Source organism: Leguminivora glycinivorella, chromosome 19 (genome assembly GCF_023078275.1).
Source record: "Leguminivora glycinivorella isolate SPB_JAAS2020 chromosome 19, LegGlyc_1.1, whole genome shotgun sequence".
Taxonomy (NCBI): domain Eukaryota; kingdom Metazoa; phylum Arthropoda; class Insecta; order Lepidoptera; family Tortricidae; genus Leguminivora; species Leguminivora glycinivorella.
Window position 1 is genome coordinate 7,220,670 of NC_062989.1, and position 23,057 is coordinate 7,243,726.

At 38.1% G+C, this 23,057-nt stretch overlaps 5 protein-coding genes across 5 annotated transcripts in view; 4 read left to right on the forward strand and 1 right to left on the reverse strand.

Moving 5' to 3' along the window:
- Positions 1–23,057, reverse strand: part of LOC125236514 (flotillin-2) — a 490,988-nt gene that overhangs the window by 124,312 nt on the left and 343,619 nt on the right.
- LOC125236499 (glucose dehydrogenase [FAD, quinone]-like) lies at positions 2,361–7,013 on the forward strand. Its single transcript, XM_048143321.1, has 4 exons — positions 2,361–2,474; positions 2,773–4,334; positions 5,144–5,374; positions 5,915–7,013. Exons 2-4 carry the CDS (start codon positions 2,808–2,810, stop codon positions 6,719–6,721), a joined length of 2,565 nt encoding a protein of 854 aa, XP_047999278.1. The 5' UTR covers positions 2,361–2,474; positions 2,773–2,807; the 3' UTR covers positions 6,722–7,013.
- Positions 7,859–13,240, forward strand: LOC125236510 (glucose dehydrogenase [FAD, quinone]-like). Its single transcript, XM_048143332.1, has 4 exons — positions 7,859–8,010; positions 8,644–8,808; positions 11,147–11,277; positions 11,633–13,240. Exons 2-4 carry the CDS (start codon positions 8,649–8,651, stop codon positions 13,214–13,216), a joined length of 1,875 nt encoding a protein of 624 aa, XP_047999289.1. The 5' UTR covers positions 7,859–8,010; positions 8,644–8,648; the 3' UTR covers positions 13,217–13,240.
- Positions 13,933–19,143, forward strand: LOC125236518 (ecdysone oxidase-like). Its single transcript, XM_048143341.1, has 3 exons — positions 13,933–14,068; positions 17,417–17,609; positions 18,795–19,143. Exons 2-3 carry the CDS (start codon positions 17,444–17,446, stop codon positions 18,989–18,991), a joined length of 363 nt encoding a protein of 120 aa, XP_047999298.1. The 5' UTR covers positions 13,933–14,068; positions 17,417–17,443; the 3' UTR covers positions 18,992–19,143.
- Positions 18,807–21,739, forward strand: LOC125236516 (glucose dehydrogenase [FAD, quinone]-like). The gene is made up of 2 exons (XM_048143338.1): positions 18,807–18,921; positions 19,687–21,739. The coding sequence occupies exon 2, from the start codon at positions 19,837–19,839 to the stop codon at positions 20,872–20,874; it is 1,038 nt and encodes a 345-aa protein (XP_047999295.1). The 5' UTR covers positions 18,807–18,921; positions 19,687–19,836; the 3' UTR covers positions 20,875–21,739.

Below are 23,057 nucleotides of genomic sequence, written 5' to 3' on the forward strand. Positions count from 1 at the left end.
GATGGACAACAAGCTGTTAATGTGGAAATCGATGCGTTACGTACTTTATTAGATTATGCTGCTGAAGGGAGTGGACCCATGACTATCCTAGGAGGTGTTGAAGGACTAGCGTATGTTAACACAAAATATGCAAACGCGAGTGATGATTATCCAGATAATGAGTTTCACTTTCAAACTCGAACTACAGGTTCTGACAGAGGGAAACGCTTTAGGTCAATTCAAGGAGTTCGTGAAGATTTTTTCAACGCGGTATTTGCACCGGTTACCGAGACGACATGGTCAATTCAAGGAGTTCGTGAAGATCACGTTTTCCCAACGCGGTATTTGCACCGGTTACCGAGCAACGACGTGGTCCATAATGCCAATGTTGCTGCGACCTATTAACTATAGTCGGAGAGGTCGCATTATCGCACACTAGCAAAAAAGCACACCAGCGATCCCTATATGACGCTAGCCCCTAATATACCCATATTATTTCACTGATGAAAACGATATCGATATAAAAACTCTGGTCGAAGGAGCAAAGCTCGTGCACGCTTTGTCAAAAACTAAGGCGATGCAGAAATTCGAATCAAAATTTAATCCGAACATTTTTCCTGCGTGTAAAAACCTTCCACTGTACAGTGATGAGTTCTGGAAGTGTGTGATCAGGCAGTTGGCGGTGACGGTGTACCACCCGGTGGGGACGGCCAAGATGGGTCCGTACTGGGACCCTGATGCGGTGGTGGACGAGCAGCTCCGCGTGTACGGGGTCAAGGACCTGCGCGTCGTCGACGGCAGCATCATGCCGCTGATTGTGAGCGCCAACACCAACTGTCCCATCATCATGATCGGTGAAAAGGGCAGTGACTTGATCAAAGAATATTGGTTGAAGAAAGAAAAGTGTCGATACTAGTTTATCTTTCATCCGATTTAACAAAAACAAAATGTTATGTTGCTGTTTGTTTGTAAATCTGATACAGATATTAAAAATTTTGTATATTTTATTTCGTGTATCTAAAACCTATACGGTTTGTTTACAAAGAGTCTGCTGAAAATCTTGTTCGACGTGTTGTTCCTTTGTTGCACTTGTAAATTCGCACACAAGGGTGACAGAGAAGCAACACGTCATTTATAGTATATCCGACGACACAATTCTATTGAAACTTTATTATGGGTTAAAAAATATTTTTTTAAATTTTGAAAAAACCCCTGACCGCGATATAGTAGACCGATTTTCATGAAACATGGCTAAAAACATTCCCGACTAACTCAGCTTTCAGACAAAAAAAACTAAATCTAAATAAGTTCATGCGTTCGGGAGCTACGATGCCACAGACCGACACACACACACAGAAAGACAGACAAACAGACAGACAGACAGGCACGTCAAACTTATAACACACCGTCGTTTTTGCGTTGGGGGTTAAAAATAACTGTTCATACAGTCACGATTTAGGGGTCATAAAAATATCGTACCAAGTGCCTTCTAAGCCGCGGTCCTGAGTTCGAATCCGGGTAAGGGCATTTATTTGTGTGATGAGCACAGATATTTGTTCCAGAGTCATGGATGTTTTCTATGTATATATATAAGTATGTATTTATCTATTTAAGTATGTATATCGTCGCTTAGCACTCATAGTACAAGCTTTGCTTAGTTTGGGGCTAAGTTGATCTGTGTAAGGTGTCCCAATATTTATTTATTTATTTAATTGTAAAAGTCCATAGGCGTCAAGCTGTCCGATAAGTATGTCTAGACTCATTTTATCTATCACAAGTTGTAGGCACTTAAAAAGCAGAAATATCATAATAATGTTGTTATCACAAGTACTTATACTTATTAGCTACCATTTAAATGCCCATTCATAAATTAAGGTCAAATGAAACAATGAAATGCTGTAACGCATTGTAAAAGGAGACAGTGCAGAATGCATATGCAAGCACCATGTACACTGGCACGGCACAGAGTACCATAGATATAGAAAGTTACATCGAGGCACACGGAGATCTTATCCCGCCAGGCGGCGCCTGTGCAAGTGTCTAGGCATGTTACTGTCATTCATATGTGTGAGAGAGAAAAAAACATCATCACCTCGCTCTCGCGTATGAAATTCTTTATCTGTGCAATGGACTAATAAGGTGGCGCTGGCGCCATCTGTCATAATCTTTGTGTGCCTCCTCATTACATACATACATACATACATACATATAATCACGCCTGAATCCCATAAAGGGGTAGGCAGAGCACATGAACTACTAAGTTTCAGTGCCACTCTTGGCAAAAAGGGGTTGAAAGAAATCCAAATTCCTCATTACATATTTGTTGTTTAATGAAGGCGTTAGGAAGAAAAGAGGTTGAGGTAAACGCTATTGTTTTATCTCAGGGATGGCCCGGGTGCCACAAGCCTTCGGAATTTGTCACATTATACTCGGGATTTTACCGCCGTGACCAGATAAACGGAGGATGGTGGTTCGAATCAAAGTCTGGACACTTAGTGAGCCTCGGTATTTTTTTCTTTGTATACCTAAATGATATTTATTTCAGTTTAATGATTGTGCAATTTTATTTCTGGTAAACTCACTTCTACTCGTAGTTCGAAGAAATGAATTTACTGAGATTTCACCATGTATTTATAAATTTCACGCAAAAGAACGTCGATAGATATGTTTGTAAATTGATGTAACAAAAATTTATAAATTCACACATTAACTACTCTGTGCCTGTGTGTTCATGACGTCACTGCAGACGATGCAAAATTGCAATCAATACCCGGTCCTTTAATTTATGTTTAGTATCAGTGGTGAAACGGTGACTATCGAAGTCCATCATGTCGAGCAGCGGGGCGCCGTCCCTGAAGCCCCTCGTGTCCAACACGAGGATCATGTTCAGCCTGCTGCCGGGGCTCGGGGCTATGATCATCTTCCGCATGGCCATCCATCTCTACAGACCCGACATCGAGGACGCTGCACATCGCGTGAGAGATCATCCGTTCGAACATCTATACGAGTGTTACGATTTCATCATAGTCGGAGGCGGTTCAGCGGGATGCGTTTTAGCCGATCGACTTTCAGAGAACCCTGAGTGGAATGTGCTTCTATTAGAAGCTGGGCAAGATGAGAACGTTCTGTCAGAGGTCCCAGTGATGTTCCCTGTTCTACAAACTTCTTCTATAGATTGGCAATTCGTGACGGAGCCTAGTGAGGATTATTGCCTAAGCATGGTGGACAAGAGATGTAAGTGGCCGCGAGGCAAGGTACTTGGAGGATGCAGTGCGATAAATGCTATGCTTTATATCAGAGGAAACAAACGAGATTACGACAACTGGGAAGCGATGGGCAATCCAGGCTGGTCTTACAAAGATGTTTTGAAATATTTCTTAAAATCTGAGAATATGGCTATTCCCGAATACAAGGACGATCCGTACCATTCTACAGGGGGGCGGCTCACAGTTGAATATTTTAGGTATGAACAGCCAATAACAAGGAAGATTTTAGAAGCGGGCCAGGAAATGGGATACAATATTTTAGATGTGAATGGAGAGTACCAGACGGGGTTTACACGGTCACACGCAACTGTGCGTGAAGGTCTCCGGTGCAGCACAGCAAAAGCATTTTTAAGACCGGCGGCCAAACGGCCCAACCTACATGTAAGTGTGCATTCTTTAGTAGAAAAAATACTTATTGACGAACATAAAAGAGCTTACGGAGTCAAATTTGTAAAACATGGAATTCAAAAGATTGTTAAAGCGCGGCGAGAAGTGATTTTATCAAGTGGTGCTATACAATCTCCTCAACTACTGATGTTGTCAGGGATCGGTGATGCTGAGCATTTAAAAGAGCTAGGAATTCATCCAATTGTACATTTACCTGGTGTAGGACAGAATCTTCAAGACCATGTTGCAATGGGCGGCAATTCATTTCTTTTCGACAATCCATACACCAACGGAACTGATTATTGCTTCAATTTGAACAGTGCATTTAGTATTGGGAGTTTAGTTGATTTTTCAATACATAAGTCAGGTCAACTGTACAGTATGATGGAAGCTGAAGCGATGGCATTTGTGAACACCAAGTATCAGGATCCGAGTGAAGACTATCCAGATATCCAATTGTTTATAGCTCCAACAGCAGATAATATGGATGGAGGGATTTTTGGCAAAAGAGCGAACGGATTGACAGACGAGACTTACGCCGAATTGTACGAGGATATTTTATTTGATTCTTCGTTTTCCGTCGTGCCGTTGCTGCTACGACCGAAGAGTAAAGGGTTCTTGAAGCTGAAGGACGCAAACCCTTATTCACCACCGCGTATATATGCCAATTACTACAGTCATCCAGACGACGTCAAAGTTATGGTAAGTAGATGTTTATATTTTAAAAAATCTAAGAGAAATTACAAATTATCAAGTCTAAAAAATTAGGTAGTAAAATAATGGTGGAGAATGTCTGCAGGCGTTAAGTATTTATTTATATATTGTTTAAATTTAAACAAATAAGTTTTAATAAAATAAATAATGGTGAAATTGAATAAAACTCATGAATGTCAGTAATAATATTGTCTTCGGTTACCGCGATAGTTACTCATGAAATAAAACCATGGAAACGGATTAAATCGCGTATAATGAATTTAAAATACAAAAGGATAATACATTAGGATGTATTTTAAATTCATTATACGCGATTTAATCCGTTTCCATAGTTTTATTTAATGTCAGTAATATTAACTTCCTTTAGCATCATAAATGGGAAAAGTTAAAACCTATCGAGTTTTTTGTGAACGCTGTGTAAACGTTTATGTTTATGTAAAACATAAATATGATAATCAATTAACCCTCAATTCACCAAGGAAAACAGCCATAATACATATATCATATCGTGCAAGCGGAGTTTCGTTTTTCTACAGCCTACAGCTGACTGCGCTCATTTATTATTGGCGTAGGTACATTACATAATTACATTGCATTATAAATAGTAAACAAAACATTATGCTGTTATGCCTGCATTATGCCTGTTGTCTGCCTCTATCATAATCATTTGTTTTGTCTCCACTGTAACTTTTGCTGCGGTGTGCCAATAAAGAGTATTCTATCTATCTATCTATGCTTCTGAGATTTTTCTCTTTGTCGATACGATTGTCTGACTTAATGTATTTCTATATTTTCAGACAGAAGGAGCTCGTATAGTGGCAGCACTGGCCGAGCAGCCAGCTCTCCGCCGGCTGAACACCCGTCCGAACCCCAACAGGACCCCAGGGTGCGCCAAACACGAGTTTCTCTCTGACGGGCATCTAGAGTGCGTGGCAAGACACCATACGCTGACCATCTACCATCCAGTGGGCACTTGTGCTATGGGACCTGCGGATGACTTAGATGCCGTTGTCGATCCGAGGCTAAGGGTTAGTATAGTTTTTGTTTTTATAGAAGAACCCGACAAAGTCATTACGACCCCAGGGTGCGCCAAACACGAGTTTCTCTTCGACGGGCATCTGGTGTGCGGGGTGAGACACCATACGCTAACCATCTACCATCCAGTGTGCACTTGCGCTATGGGGCCTGCGGATGACTTAGATGCCGTTGTCGATCCGAGGCTAAGGGTTAGTATAGTTTTGGTTTTTATAAAAAACCCGGACAATCTTAACAGATCCCCAGGCCACGCCAAGCACGAGTTTCTCTCTAACCAGCACCTGCAATGCGCAGCAATGTTGCCAATTCATAGATTGTTTATGGATCGTGGCAATGAGAACGACTGCGTATGCTGTCATAACTCGTAATATGGCAGGCCATTCATTATTATCACTGTCGAATAGTACAAGATGTGACATCCAATATATTCTGCAATGCACTGTTTGTCACTATTTGCACATGTCATTATTTGCACATTTATTAGTAATTACAAAACTGAAACAAAGTTCTAATGAAAACTAACAAATTTTCAGGTTTACGGAGTTAAAAACCTACGTGTTATTGATGCCAGCATCATGCCTAAGATTGTCAGTGGTAACACCAATGCACCAGTCATTATGATAGCCGAAAAGGCTTCAGACATGATCAAAGAAGACTGGTACGATCTCCAAGACGAACTTGCTGCCTGCACCATAGAACAATACAGACAACAATCGAAACACTCTGAGAATCAAGAACCTGCTAAAGTGAACATTGATAAACAAAATTCTACTAAAGATAAAGATATAAAAGAAGAAATTACTCAACTAAATATAATTCGCCCCGATTTCTTCAATGAAACAAGTCATCTATTCCCCAATTTACCCAGCGACACACATAATACGCGTAATACTAAAAACGAAAACAACAATGTAGCTCGTGAAAATGAACTAAAACGTAAAGAAACAGATACGAAAACTAGTCCCACCAAAGTCAACTTAAACAAGATCGACCCAGTGTTGCAGTTAGTATATCCACCTGAGTATTTCGAGAACCAACCGACCAAGTATAATCTACCAACGTTTCCGCCTTATCCATACAAACCTGCTAATCTGCTGAAACTCAAGAGACCAAACCACCGATGGCTACCAACCAACCCGTTTAAATGGTCGAAACCTACATACTATCGACCAACACCATTGAAGAGGCCTTCGCTTTTTATCAATCCGTACGATTACCCGATAGTAAAGGAAAAGGAGGAACCATTTTATGAGACAGAAGAAATAATAACGCCCAAGGGTCAGAAGAGTTGTAGAATATGGTTATATTATGATGGTGTCAAATATGAAGTAACCTTGTAATATAATAGTTTGATAGTCAGGAAATCACACAGCACTATTACTAGATGGAAAACTTAATTGGAACATACAATCTTATCCTTTTATCTAGCACATATCATAAATAAAATATCTAATTTATAGTACAAACGCTCATAATGCCAGTGACTACTTAAATAGGTAAAATTAATTTTGTTACTTTTCCCCAGTGTAAAACTTGTCTTATCTTACTCAAACTAATCCCAGTTTTAATAATTTATTATGTTTTTTAATTAGAATACGATTTAATATGTTAGACAATAAATTATTCAAAATACTCATTTTATTTTATTTTTATTTTAATCGTTTTTATCGAGTCTATAAGGTACCTTGTAGCTATTGACGTCAATTGATCTAGTTGTGTCATTTCGATAGTATCGTTTTGGATACCAGATGCATCTAAGGGTTAAATTAATCAAACGGCATTATCTGACACAGTTAAGAGTGTTAAAACAGCCTAACACACACGTTATCTTTAGGCTGATTTCCTTATCTCCATAATATAATTACATATGTCACTCAACTCATCCATGACATTGCTTCAACAACAATATAAAGTATCCATGTAATTATCAAGATGCATATTCAGAAACCTAACTTCATACCAACGCAACATCGCAATATAATGTTATATATCAATGCATCCTGTTCACTCTGAAAGGTTTGAGAAGATTCTAAAGAAAACATATGTAAACAAATCTTTCGATGACATAATATTGGAGTTTCAAGGGCAGATCCAGGACCATGGGGGCGACAGATTGGGAAGTCATCGCCTCCTACCCCCTTCCCCCGGAGTCGGGGCTATTCCAGCTAAAAGACGTCCCGAGCATAAAAGTTCGACCATGCCATAGAATAAGTAAATAATAAAAAGTATGTACTAACGTATAAGTATTATTAAATATGTATTTAAGATTAACTTGTCATAAATCAATCAATTATCTGTGACAGGGACGTTAAGTTGTACCGACCCTAATTGCTAGGTAGCAATGCGAGCCGAATGGAGCCGAAGTCGCCATAGACCGGGTGTCAGAACGACCACGTTGGGTCCGCCCTTGTACCAGGTTAATACAACATATCAGTCAATGCAGTCAGTGCAGTGATAAACATTGCATCGATAAACAAGTGCCCGATAAGTGTGCATTCAATAATTAACATTACTCTTGTTCATTAACTTGTGTATCTCGGGCCGTTGCGAACGTTTACTAATATAAAACCATTTGGAATACTTGTGATTTAGTACATTTAAAGTTAATAGTGTTTTACAAAATTTAATGGTGAGTAAGATAATTTATTTTGACTAATAGTCGTGATTTTACAATTTCCCTCTGTTCTATTTATTGTAAGTAGTACTTACCTGTATTTTATATGTATGTAGGTAGGTAGTATGTTTAGCAGCAAAATTAGAATAAATACCTGTAACAAAAATAACGGAGTATTAAATATAGAGGATTATCAAAGTAGGTATTTGAAGTCAGTTCATTTACTGCCATAAATATGATTAATAAAACTTTTAAAAAACCTTCGTTTTGTAAATTTGACCCATATCTTTTATCTGATGTGTAATGGTGCTCCCACACTGGCTGTTATAAATTATTATAGATGCCATTTAACTAAAAGTATGGCGCCATCTAAACGAACATAGAATTTTCGTCATGTTTCCAAGGTACGTTTTGTCTTGGACTTATTTATATTGATACGGGGCTAAATATATCCTTGTCTGTAAGTATAAAAACTACCTACTTCTTTTATTTCGGCTTCAACCAGCCAAACGACCTCAAAAATTCCAGTGACCAGTTATAAAAACAAAATTTTGTAAATTTTACCTGAGCATATACCACACGCTCTTATCTCTTATCTAACTCAAAAACTAACAATCGTATTAACACAATATCGTACTAATGTTCCAGAGATAATGTGGGCGTGCGAGCCCGCGTTGACGTCAACCATTCTCGGCAGCTACCAGGCTGCTGGGCCCCTGTTCGTGCAAGCTTTAGAGACATTCTTCGCTGCCCACTGTGCCCTAGTAGGAGACCATGTCTGGCCTGCTGATGCCACAGATGCTCTTCTTGAAGGTATTTAGAACCCTCAGCAATTACCAGGCTGCTGGGCCCCCTTTCGTGCAAGCTTTAGAGCCATTCTTCGCTGCCCACTGTGCCCTAGTAGGAGACCATGTCTGGCCTGCTGATGCCACAGATGCTCTTCTTGAAGGTATTTAGAACCCTCAGCAATTACCAGGCTGCTGGGCCCCCTTTCGTGCAAGCTTAAGAGCCATTCTTCGCTGCCCACTGTGCCCTAGTAGGAGACCATGTCTGGCCTGCTGATGCCACAGATGCTCTTATTGAAGGTATTTAGAACCCTCAGCAATTACCAGGCTGCTGGGCCCCCTTTCGTGCAAGCTTTAGAGCCATTCTTCGCTGCCCACTGTGCCCTAGTAGGAGACCATGTCTGGCCTGCTGATGCCACACGATGCTCTTCTTGAAGGTATTTAGAACCCTCAGCAATTACCAGGCTGCTGGGCCCCCTTTCGTGCAAGCTTAAGAGCCATTCTTCGCTGCCCACTGTGCCCTAGTAGGAGACCATGTCTGGCCTGCTGATGCCACAGATGCTCTTCTTGAAGGTATTTAGAACCCTCAGCAATTACCAGGCTGCTGGGCCCCTGTTCGTGCAAGCTTTAGAGCCATTCTTCGCTGCCCACTGTGCCCTAGTAGGAGACCATGTGTGGCCTGCTGATGCCACAAATGCTCCTCTTGAAGGTATTTAGAACCCTCAGCAGTTACTAGGCTGCTGGGCCCCTGTTCGTGTAAGATTTAGAGCCATTCTTCGCTGCCCACTGTGCCCTAGTAGGAGACCATGTGTGGCCTGCTGATGCCACAGATGCTCTTCTTGAAGGTATTTAGAACCCTCGGCAGCTACCAGGCTGCTGGGCCCCTGTTCGTGCAAGCTTTAGAGCCATTCTTCGGTGCCCACTGTGCCCTAGGAGGCCATGTCTGGCCTGCTGATGCCACAGCTGCTCTTCTTCAAGGTATCTATTACAATCCTCAGCAACTACCAGCTGCTATTTTGCAAGCTTTAGAGCCATTATTATGCCCACTGTGCCCTAGTAGGAGACCATGTCTGGCCTGCTGATGCCACAGATGCTCTTCTTGAAGGTAAAGAACCTCAGCAATTACCAGGCTGCTGGAACCTTGTTTCGTGCAAGCTTTGGAGATATTCTTTCCTGCCCCTGTGCACTAGTAGGAGACCATGTGGCTGCTGATGCCACAAATGCTCCTCTTGAAGGCATCTACAACAACCCCCAGCAGCTAGCAGGCCGCTAGGCCCTGTTTGTGCAAGCTTTGGAGATATTATTCGCCACCCACTGTGCGCTGATGCCACAGAATCAATTCTTGACTCAGACAGATGCATATTACTATTTTATGCAGTTACATACCGGGTGGGGTCTGTAACAAAAGCAAAAAATTAAACTGTAGGCTGTACTCCTTACACTCACCAACATTTCTTCAACGTCTTTTAAAAATAACTTGTATTTTGTTATTTATCACCCTTGAAAGTTTTTCCTAAGAGGTAATGTACTGCGAATTCTGTTAAGTCTAATTTATTTTATATGAAAAATTAGAAAATTAAAAACTTCATAATTTTTAAAAGTCGCTGAAGAAATGTTGGTTAGTTTAAGGAGTACAGACTACAGCCAACAGTTTAATTTTTTGCTTTTGTTACAGGCCCCACCCTGTATATGTTAATCCACACTCGCAGTTCAATAAATAGCCATGGCCCATAAATGTACAATCTGAGTAGAAGGCAAACGTTATTAACTGTCATGTCCACTTATATCGCAAGTATCGCAACTAAGTTTTCCAGAATACTAGACTCTACTTAGATCGATCGTCATCAATTTGCAATCCAAATGCGCATCTAGACTACCTAATTAAGATGTAAGATCACATACTAGAAGGACTAGACTTTAACTTACATTTTATAGGAAAACATACAATTTACCGATTACAGTACGATTAGATTTTTACTGAGACACCATATGGCGCATCAAGTATCATCTACTTACCTAGATTACATGTAATCTTATTATTGATGCAGAAGGCAACCTACTGCAACGCCATGATAATTTTACCTATATATCCATTCAATACTATAGGCATCTGTAAGATACGAGCCTTTGTTGTGTGCAATTCCTTGTTGGTTCTGATTTAATCTTCTTTGTTCAGCCAACCACCTTAATAGGCCACTGTAGAACTATGCCATAGTGACGTTATAAATCCGATTGTAAGATATCTCTTACTGTTTGTCATTTTGATATGGTTGTATAGTGGCCTACGGTTCCTACTGGTTGGTTGGTTGTACTGGTAATGTTTGTATGTGTGTACCTATTTATTCTGGTTGTTTTCATCTGTTCAGATCCAAACTACGACTTCATTGTAGTTGGTGCAGGATCAGCGGGGTCTGTAGTGGCCAACCGCCTCAGCGAAGTGCCAGAATGGAAGGTGCTGCTAGTCGAGGCTGGCGGGAACCCTACTTTAGGCACTGAGGTACATCAATAAGTAGTATACGTAAATAAGTATTTTAAGTAACCATGAAATAGGTATCTCATAGGTAAGCGTGCTCCATCGTAGACTGCATCATCGCTTACCATCAGGTGTGATTGTGGTCAAACGTCTATCTATTCATTTCATACTAAAAACAAATTTACAAAAACAACACATACCGATACTTCAGTGATTGTGGTTCAAGATCACTGTCACTATCGATAATCAGATAAGATTCATATCGTATCCTATTCTGGCTGATATTATACTAGCCATTGTTTTTGTACTTTATTTAGACAATCATTACACTTATACATATAACCTTTACACCGGCATAATCGCTTTTCTCATCTTCCAGGCACCGCAATTGGCTTATTCAAACGTAGGAACCACAGAAGACTGGAACTATCGACCCGAACCTCAAGAAGGCGCTTGCCGAGCGTACAAAGGACAACAATGCACGTGGCCTCGGGGCAAGACCCTCGGCGGATGCAGCAGCATCAACTTCATGTTTTACATAAGAGGAAATAAACTAGACTATAATGAATGGGCTGCCGACGGAAACTATGGCTGGGACTACGATAGCATTTTACCATATTTCAAAAAGAGTGAAAACTTCACTGGGCCCATAGATGACAATAATGTAAAATATCACGGTACCGGAGGTTATCTACACGTTGAGAAAACTCCAATACATCCGCTTGAAAGTCTTATTTTAAAAGCCGCTTCGGAAACAGGCATTGAAGTAAAAGAAGATTTGAATACAGAAAATCAAATAGGCATTGCGAAAAGTTATACAACCACTAAAAATGGCATTAGACAAAGCACGGCCAGGGCTTTTTTAAATCCTTTAAAAAATAGACCAAATTTACATGTAGTGAAAAATGCATTAGCAACTAAGGTTTTATTTAAGCCTTCATCCAACATTGTTAACGGAATAATAATAAAAAAAGATGGTCAAGATATTGTCGTTAAAGCCAAAAAAGAAGTGATCTTGTCAGGAGGTGCAATCAATAGCCCACATCTGCTTCTCTTGTCTGGCATAGGACCGCAAAAGCACTTAAAGGACGTAGATATCGACGTAGTTGCCGACATACCGGTCGGAGAAAATTTGCAAGAACATGTATTCAGTGTTATCTTTTTTAAAGCGCCGACTGATGAAAACCAATCCGGTTTTACTTCGAAAGAAAACATCGTTAAACATTTCAGTGAATTTGTGTTACAACAGTCTGGAATATTCGCTGATGTCAGCCCTCATTTGATTACGGCGTTTGTAAATACAACGGATTCTGCTGCCACCAGTCCTGATATGCAGTATCATTACTTATTCTTTCCACCGGGTATAAACAATGTAATAGACATGTTTAGGAAACACAACCTTAATGACGAATTTTGTGACTATATGGCTGACATGAATAAGGAAAATACTATTTTGGTAGTTTATAGCACTGTTCTCCAACCAAAATCTAAAGGACGGATTCTTCTTAAAAGTAAAAATCCACAAGAACATCCTCTCATTTATGCTAACTTTTTTGATAATTATGATGATATGCGAACGCTTATTAAAGGAATGAAGCAAAGTATGGAGTTGGGTAAGACGAAAGCTTTCAAAGATGCTGGCTTTGAAATAATGTGGCCGAAGTTAAAAACTTGCGATCGATATGTGCAAGGCACTGATGAGTATTTGGAATGTTACGCAAGAGAGTTGACTTTTTCGTTATATCATCCAACCAGTACAACAAGAATGGGTCCTGACAATGATAAAAGCGCCGTGGTTAATCCAGAGTTGAAAGTCCGGAAAATAAAAGGTTTGAGAGTTATAGACGCGAGTATCATGCCAAAAGTTTTAAGAGGAAATACAAACGCGCCAACTATAATGATAGGAGAGAAAGGAGCTGACTTAATTAAGAAAGACTGGCTACATAATCATAGTGAACTGTAAACTAATTTATTATTTAAGCATTAAGCACCTCCTATTTGTATTTTTGTACCGATTCTGACCGTCACTTCACGTTTTGCGATATATTAAATGTGAATATGTATATCTATTTATATGTTTACTCAACCCATTATAATCAGACAGACAACTTAACATAATTAATTATGCATACATGTAGAAATGTATCTACCAACGAATTCTTTCAAACTAAAGTTTATATGTTTCACATCATAAGCCAAGTTCAAGATATTTAATATTCCTATAAATATTTAAGTAGTAAAAAATATGAAAAATAACTTACCAATAATGGAATTGAAAAATAGATATAAGGTATTAAAATTTTAATACCTGGGATAAATATTAATTTTCATATTCTACATACATATATAGCAATAATTACAAAAAAATGTACTAAATACGTTTTAGTTGAATCAGAATACTTAATTTGGTGACATTTTTGACATGGACGTTAGATAACATAATATAATTAAGGATAAAATTCAAATTTAGGTATATAATTGGCATTCCGAAGCATTCTACAACTTCGCAAAAAAAAGTAGAAATTCAAATGTGGCACTGTACTGTACTGGCAATACTACAGTGTTGTCCCTTTCAAATCAATTTAAGTACATGTGAACGTACGTAAACGGGACACTATTGTTGCCACCTGCTTGATCTTGGCAATTCGCTACGTGCACGAAAAGTAGGATATACTTGAGGCAGGATTAGAATAACAATAGCAAGGGTTACCCTTTGTTATGGTACTGAGATCAGGATAACAAGTTCTATCCAAGTAGCATTACAACTTACGCGCTGAAGACCGGAGGTCGCAGGGAAACTCGTGAAGGAATAGATGTAAGTAGGTCTATTCATATACAGTCATTTTATCTTGAATTTGAAAGAAAGTGACACACTGTGTCTAAAATGTCTAGATCTCTTCTAGTACAGTTAAGTGTAAAAATATGGGTGTACACATCTTACTCAAAAAAATGTCCGGTGTAATAAGAGCGTAGTACCATATTTATGAGACGATTATTTCGATACATGTATTTTTGCACTTGACTACGTTATTCTTCTTATTTAAATTCTACGTAATTGCTCCAGGGAAAATCGACCACTAATTTCCTACACATCTTCACTCACATTATTTATATTTACAATATATTAAAATTAGTTTGTTGAGGAAACTGTTGTAACAACAGTTCTCGAAAAGTTTGTACAAAAATTAAGAAAAAAGTTAAATCTTTTGTTACCAAGATTTATTTCATGAATTGATATTTTAGTAAGTTTTATTTGGTCATTAAAATTCATGTAGTATCTATGTTTTCTTAATTATAAACATTATCCTGTATATATCTTACGAAAGTCGACTTATATCACTAAATGTTGGTAACAAAATAGGATCAATAAAATTTGCTGACGTGGCTATGTACAAACTTTTCGAGAACTGCTGGTAAATACTTTAGGTAAGTATTGATTTATTCAATCATTTCATAATATTATTATTCTTCTTAACATTTAAGAGCTCTGTAGCTCTTTTCGGTGGAGTATGCGCCATTTTTCCCTATTACGCGCTTTCCTTCTTTAGTTCTTCGTACGACATGACTACATGACACCGGCCTCCTCCTCAAGTTGGTCAACAAAACTGTTTCTGGGCCTTCCTCGACCTCTTCTTCCTTTTACCATTTTAAAATATACGTTTTTACTTTTTTATTTACTGCAACTTATAGCCCTACAAAAACAAAACGTGATGTTAAATATGATAAATTCTCTATCTCTTATCTACCAATCAATTCTATGTTTACTAGATATGACACTTTATCACTCTAGTTAACCATGTGTATCAAGTATCTATAATTACTAGATTTACATCTTAAGTGTATCAAACAAAATTTGTTTTTAGTTTTTATTATAGTGAAGTTTGAACTAAAACTTTGTGAATTTATATTTTTGATATGCCTCGTTCCTGTGAAAGTAATCCTAACAATTTTTGTTACGTGTGTGGTAAATTCACTACAAAAAATACGAGCGAAAACTTCAGTCCCAGAATCTGTCGTGCTTACGAACTTTATTTCGGAATACCAGTGAAAAATCAAGACAAGCCCTGGGTTCCGCATGTAATATGCTCGAGTTGTGGTAAATACTTGCGAGATTGGCTATCCGGCCGCCGATCATGTTTGCCTTTCGCAACACCGATGCTGTGGAAAGAACAAAAGGATCACATTGAAGATTGTTATTTCTGCATAAATAAGACAGAAGGGCTTAATACGCGCAAAAAGAGAAAACATAGTTATATTGAAACGCCATCTGCTCAAAGACCTCGCCCGCATGATGAAAATCACCCCGTTCCGGCGCCACCAATGGATGCTTCTGAAGAAATTGACCAGCTTAGCACTGAAGAAGACGATCTTACGGATCCTGATTTTTGTCCCCACAGGCAGGTACTGCAACCCCATCTAATTACTCAACCAGAATTAAATGATTTAGTACGAGACCTAAGTTTATCAAAATCAAAAGCTGAACTTCTTGGTTCGCGTCTCCAGCAATGGAATCTCTTGGCAAAGGGAACAAAAATTACTGTTTTTCGGAACCGACACGATGATCTTGTAGCTTTTTTAGTATGGACGATAAGAATCATCTTGTTTACTGCAACGATATTGATGCGCTGTTCGAAGCTTTCGGAATGGAGCATGAACCAAATGCTTGGAGATTATTCATAGACTCGTCTAAAACCAGTTTAAAAGCTGTATTATTGCACAACGGTAACACGTATCCTTCTATTCCTGTCGGTTATGCTGTATCTTTAAAAGAATCCTATGAAAATATTAAACATCTATTACAAATGATAAAATATGAAAGATATTCTTGGAAAATATGTGCAGACTTTAAAGTGATTGCAATCATTTTAGGCATGCAACAGGGTTACACAAAGTATTGCTGTTTCTTGTGTCTTTGGGACAGTCGCGACAGGGAAAACCATTACATAAAAAAAGTGTGGCCGTTACGAAAAGCTTTTACACCAGGAACTGAAAATGTTTTTTATCCACCTTTAGTGCAAAAAGAAAATATTATTATACCACCTCTGCATATAAAATTAGGATTGATGAAAAACTTCGTAAAAGCACTGAATCGCGAAGGTCAAGCTTTTCAATATTAAAAAAAAAAGTTTACAAAAATTACAGATGCCAAGTTAAAAGAAGGAATTTTCATAGGACCTCAAATAAAAGAATTAATGAATGACAAGACTTTTGAAAGCACATTGAATAGCAAGGAAAAACAGGCCTGGACATCCATGATGAAAGTTTTTCAAAATTTCCTGGGTAAAAAAAAATCTGAAGACTATGAAAACCTGGTTAAGGTCATCCAAGCATTGTACGCTCTCGGTTGCAAAATGTCCCTCAAAATACATATTCTCGACTCACATTTGGATTTTTGTCCTGAAAATATGGGAGATGTTAGCGACGAACATGGTGAACGTTTTCACCAGGATATTTCAGGCATGGAGCAGCGATACCAGGGCAAATGGAGTCCTGCTATGTTAGCAGACTACTGCTGGACGTTGAAGAGAGAGGCTGTAGATATTTTTTATAAACGGAAAAGCAATATATTAACTCATTTTTAAATTTTATAATATGTGATTTATGAATATAATGTTATCTTAAGTCAAAAGATTTTTATTTGATGCCACAAAAAACGCGAGCTAACTCGACCTTAAAACTTACATCAAAATGTATGTTTAGAGGTATTCTTTCGCAATTAGCACAACTCATTTCATGGATTAACAAAACCTTAAAATTTGTTAACCAGTGTTATTCTTAGTACTTAACATACTTACTCATTATGCCTGTGTTTATTATTTGTGATATTGTGAAATCTAATCAGTTGAATAAAACTATGATTCGTCAAAATTTATTGCTATATAGTAGCATTCAAATTATTCGTATTATTATTTTACGGTCTTCTCCACCAGTTTTCCAAATGAAAAATAGTCAATCAGGATTCTCTTAAAAATCCATGTCGCCTCAGCCGTTTGTGAAACATTAGTAACATTTGTACAATACTGTCCAAAGAATTTAGACAAAAAGAATATTCAAATCCTCTATGATGGAAGGCTGCCACGATACAAATACACTACAATGCAATAAGGTGAAAAAGTAGAAACATGTCTTTGTAGGCGACTGTACATAAACCAGTCAATTTCAGTTTCCACGACTTCGGCACCAGAACGCAATGGACGGTCTATTACAAAATGTGACGGCATGGTGTCCATCAGCATTCGCCGGTGCGACGGGCGAGATGTTTGCTGGAGCTGTAGCAGCAATGGTTGCTGCGCATTGCGCGTTTGTCGAGCCGTGGCCAGCGGATAATACGCATGAAATTTTGGATAAAGCCGGAGGTAACTTTGAATGACACACTTTTTAAGCGATGGTCAAATATTTAATAGAGATGTACTATTATATATTCTGTGATAGAGATTAGAGCTGCCTACTTTATTTGGAACTTAGTATCTCGGGCGAAGGGGCGCCTTCTTTTGTCAAAACCATTGCAATATTTGACGTATTGCATTGTTTTGACGTGTAAAAAATGTAAATTTTTATCAATAAATGTATCTTATCTTATCTTATCTTAATATTTCCTGGCCTATAATCCCGAAAAACGAAATGTGTCAATTGCGGTGACCTATCTTTGGTAACTACTCCAATGGATGCGTAATGAGAGTGACAAAGAAAGATCCCACAAATGCCTAATTTCTAAATTCGCGGTTTGGGCATTTTCGCGAAAAAAGATTCGAAACCTTTTTTTTTTTTTCAAATTAGGTTTTTCCTGCTCAGAATCACGAGCCCTTTCGTTTCGATCCTACTAGGTAAAAAAAGCGTCCCAAATGTAATTTTTCCACTTCGTTATCATTTTTCAAACACTTTGTAGCAGTTTAGTACAGCGGTTGCAATGTGGAAAGTATGCGGAATAATAGAACATTATGGGACCATTTTTGTTGTCTCTTGTTTTTTGTCCTAAATCGAAAGGGCTCGTGATTCTGAGTAGGAAAAACATAAAATTTACCTACCTTAAAAAAAATTTTTGGTGATTGTTCTCGCGAAAATGCCCGTTTTAGTCCTGGGTCCCTGGTGATGATTCAACAATAATTGTACGATATGAATGCAGAGTCAGCAATTCACCGTCATTAATTTACCCATGGATATTGCTGACGTTTGCTCTATATCTCAATTACTGATTGTGCTGAGAAATAAGAGTAAACTCATGATATTAAATCACAGTATTCCCACATTCTGGCCTAAATATACTTTAGCTTTAATGATTTAAATGTTGATGTGCCAATTTTCTGTATTTATGTGCCATCATTCAGATTTCATGATTATGCGGTTTGCTCGTTTTCTCGAAGGTCGAGTAAATCTAAATTATTCCTAATAGTACTAACCTCTAAGCACTAAGATACTTTCTCGATTTGATTCAACCTTAAAAATAACCACTAACATTTCTTTGCTGACACTGATAGACCAATATCTATCAGCAACCCAATAATCAATAATTTGTGTTTTAATAGACATTGTTTTTTTTGCAGATTTATCCTACGACTTCATAGTAGTAGGGGCAGGGACAGCAGGTTCGCTGGTAGCCAGCCGCCTGAGCAAGCAGTGGTCTGTGCTACTGATTGAAGCAGGCGGTGACCCGGGACTCGATAGCGAGGTGTATTATCTCTATGCAATAAATCACACGATGGGCGTGACAATACCTCGCCCGCGATCCGTCCTTTTCTAATTTTGAGATGCTATCGCGCCCATCATATACTTACTACCAGATCTCGTCCCAAAATGCCAACATAAAAGACTTGAAGTCCTGCAAATCTTATCGCCTTCGGCAATTAACGGAACACTGCGATTACTTACCCACAGCGTGATGCGAGCTTTTACCCCGAATGATTGTATTTACAAATAAATACAACATTTTAAATATGTGCAGTTCCTAATCTAACTTTTCATTCACATTTCACCGCTGATAACGGGCTCTGATTATCACTAATGATAACCGATAAATGTTAAGTATATATTTTCAAATATTTAATGCCTTACAAATAGAAATAGCAACTCCGCGAATGTAAATACCTACAATCTCAGGTGTAGGAACTGACGTGGATTAGAAGTGTGTGTTATTTCACAACCACTAATTAAGTTTGATTGTGACCGAAGTAAGACAGTTGGGAGACACGCGTAGCATGAGATGAATGGCCGAATGTTGACAAATGGCTCGACAATAGTCGTTATTGAAGTGACAGATGTGGCAAAAGGTGTCGGGCTGCCATCGGACGACTAAGCCACCAAAGACGATGTACCGGCACTACACAATAAAATCACTGCAACAATCATCTGCTAAGATGTCGTGGCCAATGATGGCCCCTCGATCCGTTCACATTGCCATTCACGTTTAATTTTATTGATTTAAACTACTTTTTACAGGTTCCTGCGTTTCTGTACAATAATCAGAAAACGGCCAACGATTGGAATTACAAAACTGAGCCAGATGGCGCGAGCTGCCTTGGGCTTCGACACGAACGATGCACATGGAGCAAAGGAAAAGGACTCGGTGGGTCGAGTTCCATCAACGCCATGTTGTACGTCACAGGACACCGCACAGACTATGATAGCTGGGAAGCCGCTGGGAATACAGGCTGGGGATATGAACATCTCTCGTCGTACTTCGACAAAATCGAAAACAAACTTAACTTGAACAACTACAACTTTAATACTCACCCATTTTACAATTTGTTTGAACAAGCTTATAAAGAAGCAGGCGTGTTACCAATTGATAAATTAAGCAATGAAGCCATTATAGGTACAAAAATAAACAAACTCTTAATAAGAAACGGGAAACGTTTGAATACTGCTAAAATATTTATAAACGAGTCTATAAACCTGCGTATCATGAAAAATGCCGTAGTGCGCAAGGTAATTATAGACGCTGAATCTAAAATTACCGTCGGCGTGGAGGTTCAAGTAGCCAGCGGGAAAATTATGCAAATAAATGTTAGGAAAGAAGTAATACTATCCGCTGGCTCTATTGGCACACCGCAAATTCTTATGTTATCAGGAATAGGTCCTACAAAGCATCTCGAAGAGAAGAAAATAATACCTATAATAGACTTGCCTGTTGGTCAAAATCTGCAAGATCATATCTTCTTTCCAATATACCTAACCATTAAAGAGACTTTGTCAATACCTCAAGAGGCATTTACTTTCTTTGTGATGCAATATATTTTAACTAGAACTGGACCACTATCTACGATTGGAGTCACTGATTTTATGTCTTTTATTAATACAAGAGACAAAAGTATTCCCAACATTCAGTTTCACCACATGTACATCCCTAAAAACGACAAGTTAGTACTAAAGATTTACATGAACAAGACAGGCTATAAAGATAAAGTCATAGAAGCAGTTGCAAAGATCAATAAAGATTTTGAATTGATTGGATTATATCCCACATTGCTGCACCCGAAATCCAAAGGTGAAGTATTATTAGCAGACAATAATCCTACATCTAAGCCCGTCATCAAATCTAATTATTTTCGCGATTTAGACGATTTAAAACAACTAATAGAAGGTGTAAGATTTGTATTCTATGTTACAGAGTACAAATACCTTTAAAGCACTTGATGCACAATTTGTCCAGCTTAAGCTACCATTTTGTACAGAATTTACGTTTAACACTGATAATTACTGGGAGTGTTACGTAAGACACATGGCAACCACTATTTACCACCCAGTCGGAACTGCAAAAATGGGTACGAAAGAAAATCTAGATTCAGTCGTAGACGATAAGTTAATGGTGCATGGAGTGGAGAGACTGAGAGTTGTGGATGCCAGCGTGATGCCGGACATTGTGGGAGCAAACACAATGGCCACGACCTTAGCCATTTCTGAAAAGGGTGTTGATATGATAAGAAAAGCACACGATATAAAAGATGAATTGTAATTGTTATAAAATATAGAATCACCATTAGGATAGCAAGAGAAGTGTACTACTTAATTAGAAGCATTTATTGATATAAAATCGACGAATCGGTAACAGGTAATGCAAAATGTGTCGTAGAGACCTCATTGGAATCAAAAGATGAAATGAGGATTGTCTTTTCAAAAGGCCTTTTTTCTGTAAGTCAACAAGGTTTATTTCTCTAGGAAGACATAGATAAAAATATCATCTGTTTACTTATAGAAATAAGTCCTTTTGAAAAGACACTCCTAAAATAGAATATCAGGAAGAAATAAGATCGAATATTCTTCGTTTTTATTTAAATAACCCGGTAGAATAACTACAAAATACCCTCTTGAGCCTTCATAACATACTCATGTGCATTGGCATGTTCCACTGTGACATTTTAACACCGTCAGCATACTTAATTTTATAGTGCCTTCAGTGATGCAACGTCATGTTTACAACTCTTTTTATTGAAGTTATCTCACAGTGCAGTTTACTTGATGGTAGGCTGTAATAAACTGTTAAATGCTTGTATGAATTTTTTGTTTAACGATTATTTTTATATGAAATTGTATATTATAGACTCAATATTATTATGAACAATAATTTACAACAATAAATTGCTCTGATAATTAGGTTAGATTAAACATAATATATATGTAATGAACTATTTAGCTTGTAATGCATGAATAAAGATATTTTGAATTTGAAAATTTGAAATATTATGGGTTAGTTTCGTAAACACCTTTTTTTTAAAGAATATGTTTCTATTTGTATTCTGACATGTCAACTGAATGAATAAAGATGAATGAAACAAATAAAATAATAATGCAGGATAACAAGTATGTACATAGGTAATTATTATAAATGTGTATTTTGTGCCCGTGTGGTGACGGGTTAAGAATTTCACCACCCCCTTTCTTCCCGTGGGTGTCGTGACTGTGGGATATGGGTTAAATTGTGACGTAGGCGAGAGGCTGGTCAGGCTGGCAACCTGTCACTGCAATGTCACAGTTTCGTTTTCTTTCAACCCCTTATTTGCCAAGAGTGGCACTGAAACTTGAGTAGTTTCATGTGCTCTGCCTACCCATTCATGGGATACAGGCGTGATTGTATATATGTATGTATGTATTTTGTGAGACTAGCTGTAGGTATTTCAGGTGGAATGGCCGTAAGGGCACTTAAAGCATAAGGATGGATGGAAAACCACCTTCTACTACAGAAACACTGAATAAAATTGATTTAGTTGAAAGTGTTGTAGTAAATAAAACTTTTAGACACTAGAAATTACTTCTTATTTTCGATTCCCTCATTTTTAGATGGGCACAACTCCAACTCCAAAAAAGTGGTTATTTGTATAAAATTTACAAAAGTAAGAATGGAAATACTTTAACTTCTATCTTGTTAAAATTCCAAAGTTAAACCAAGAACCATAAGTACCGGAATACATAATGACGAAATACTTACTTCTAACATAACCGCACTGTTTCTTAATTTCCACATGTTTAACGTCAAAACGACATTATTTTACTTATAAATATCGTCAATTAGCACTTCATACATTGTAGAAATGATATTTTGTATGGGTTGCGTTGTTTTAGCCTGTCGCTGGATTACAACATAGCCTTGTGGCGGCCTGTCTTCGGCAAAGGCTCGCTGTCATGGCGAAACTTTCGTTTGTGGGGAACATCGTGGCTGAGTAATATATTATCGATTACTTATGTGAATACTATTGGTAATACATAATATAGTACTGTACGAGAAAAAAGTATAATTACTTAATTAAAAAATATACCTAACAAATTAATGAATTAAAAAAGACACTTCAATAAACCAGCACTAACCTACCCAA

What these genes read in the sequence shown, in the direction of transcription:
- LOC125236499 (XM_048143321.1), top strand. Translation starts at nt 2,808, where the DNA reads ATGTCGAGCAGCGGGGCGCCGTCCCTGAAGCCCCTCGTGTCCAACACG. An exon ending in CAGACGACGTCAAAGTTATG is followed by an intron (nt 4,335 to 5,143) that starts GTAAGTAGATGT and finishes CTATATTTTCAG; the next exon opens with ACAGAAGGAGCTCGTATAGT. An exon ending in TTGTCGATCCGAGGCTAAGG is followed by an intron (nt 5,375 to 5,914) that starts GTTAGTATAGTT and finishes ACAAATTTTCAG; the next exon opens with GTTTACGGAGTTAAAAACCT.
- LOC125236510 (XM_048143332.1), top strand. Translation starts at nt 8,649, where the DNA reads ATGTGGGCGTGCGAGCCCGCGTTGACGTCAACCATTCTCGGCAGCTAC. An exon ending in CACAGATGCTCTTCTTGAAG is followed by an intron (nt 8,809 to 11,146) that starts GTATTTAGAACC and finishes TCATCTGTTCAG; the next exon opens with ATCCAAACTACGACTTCATT. An exon ending in ACCCTACTTTAGGCACTGAG is followed by an intron (nt 11,278 to 11,632) that starts GTACATCAATAA and finishes CTCATCTTCCAG; the next exon opens with GCACCGCAATTGGCTTATTC.
- LOC125236518 (XM_048143341.1), top strand. Translation starts at nt 17,444, where the DNA reads ATGGACGGTCTATTACAAAATGTGACGGCATGGTGTCCATCAGCATTC. An exon ending in AATTTTGGATAAAGCCGGAG is followed by an intron (nt 17,610 to 18,794) that starts GTAACTTTGAAT and finishes TTTTTTTTGCAG; the next exon opens with ATTTATCCTACGACTTCATA.
- LOC125236516 (XM_048143338.1), top strand. Translation starts at nt 19,837, where the DNA reads ATGTTGTACGTCACAGGACACCGCACAGACTATGATAGCTGGGAAGCC.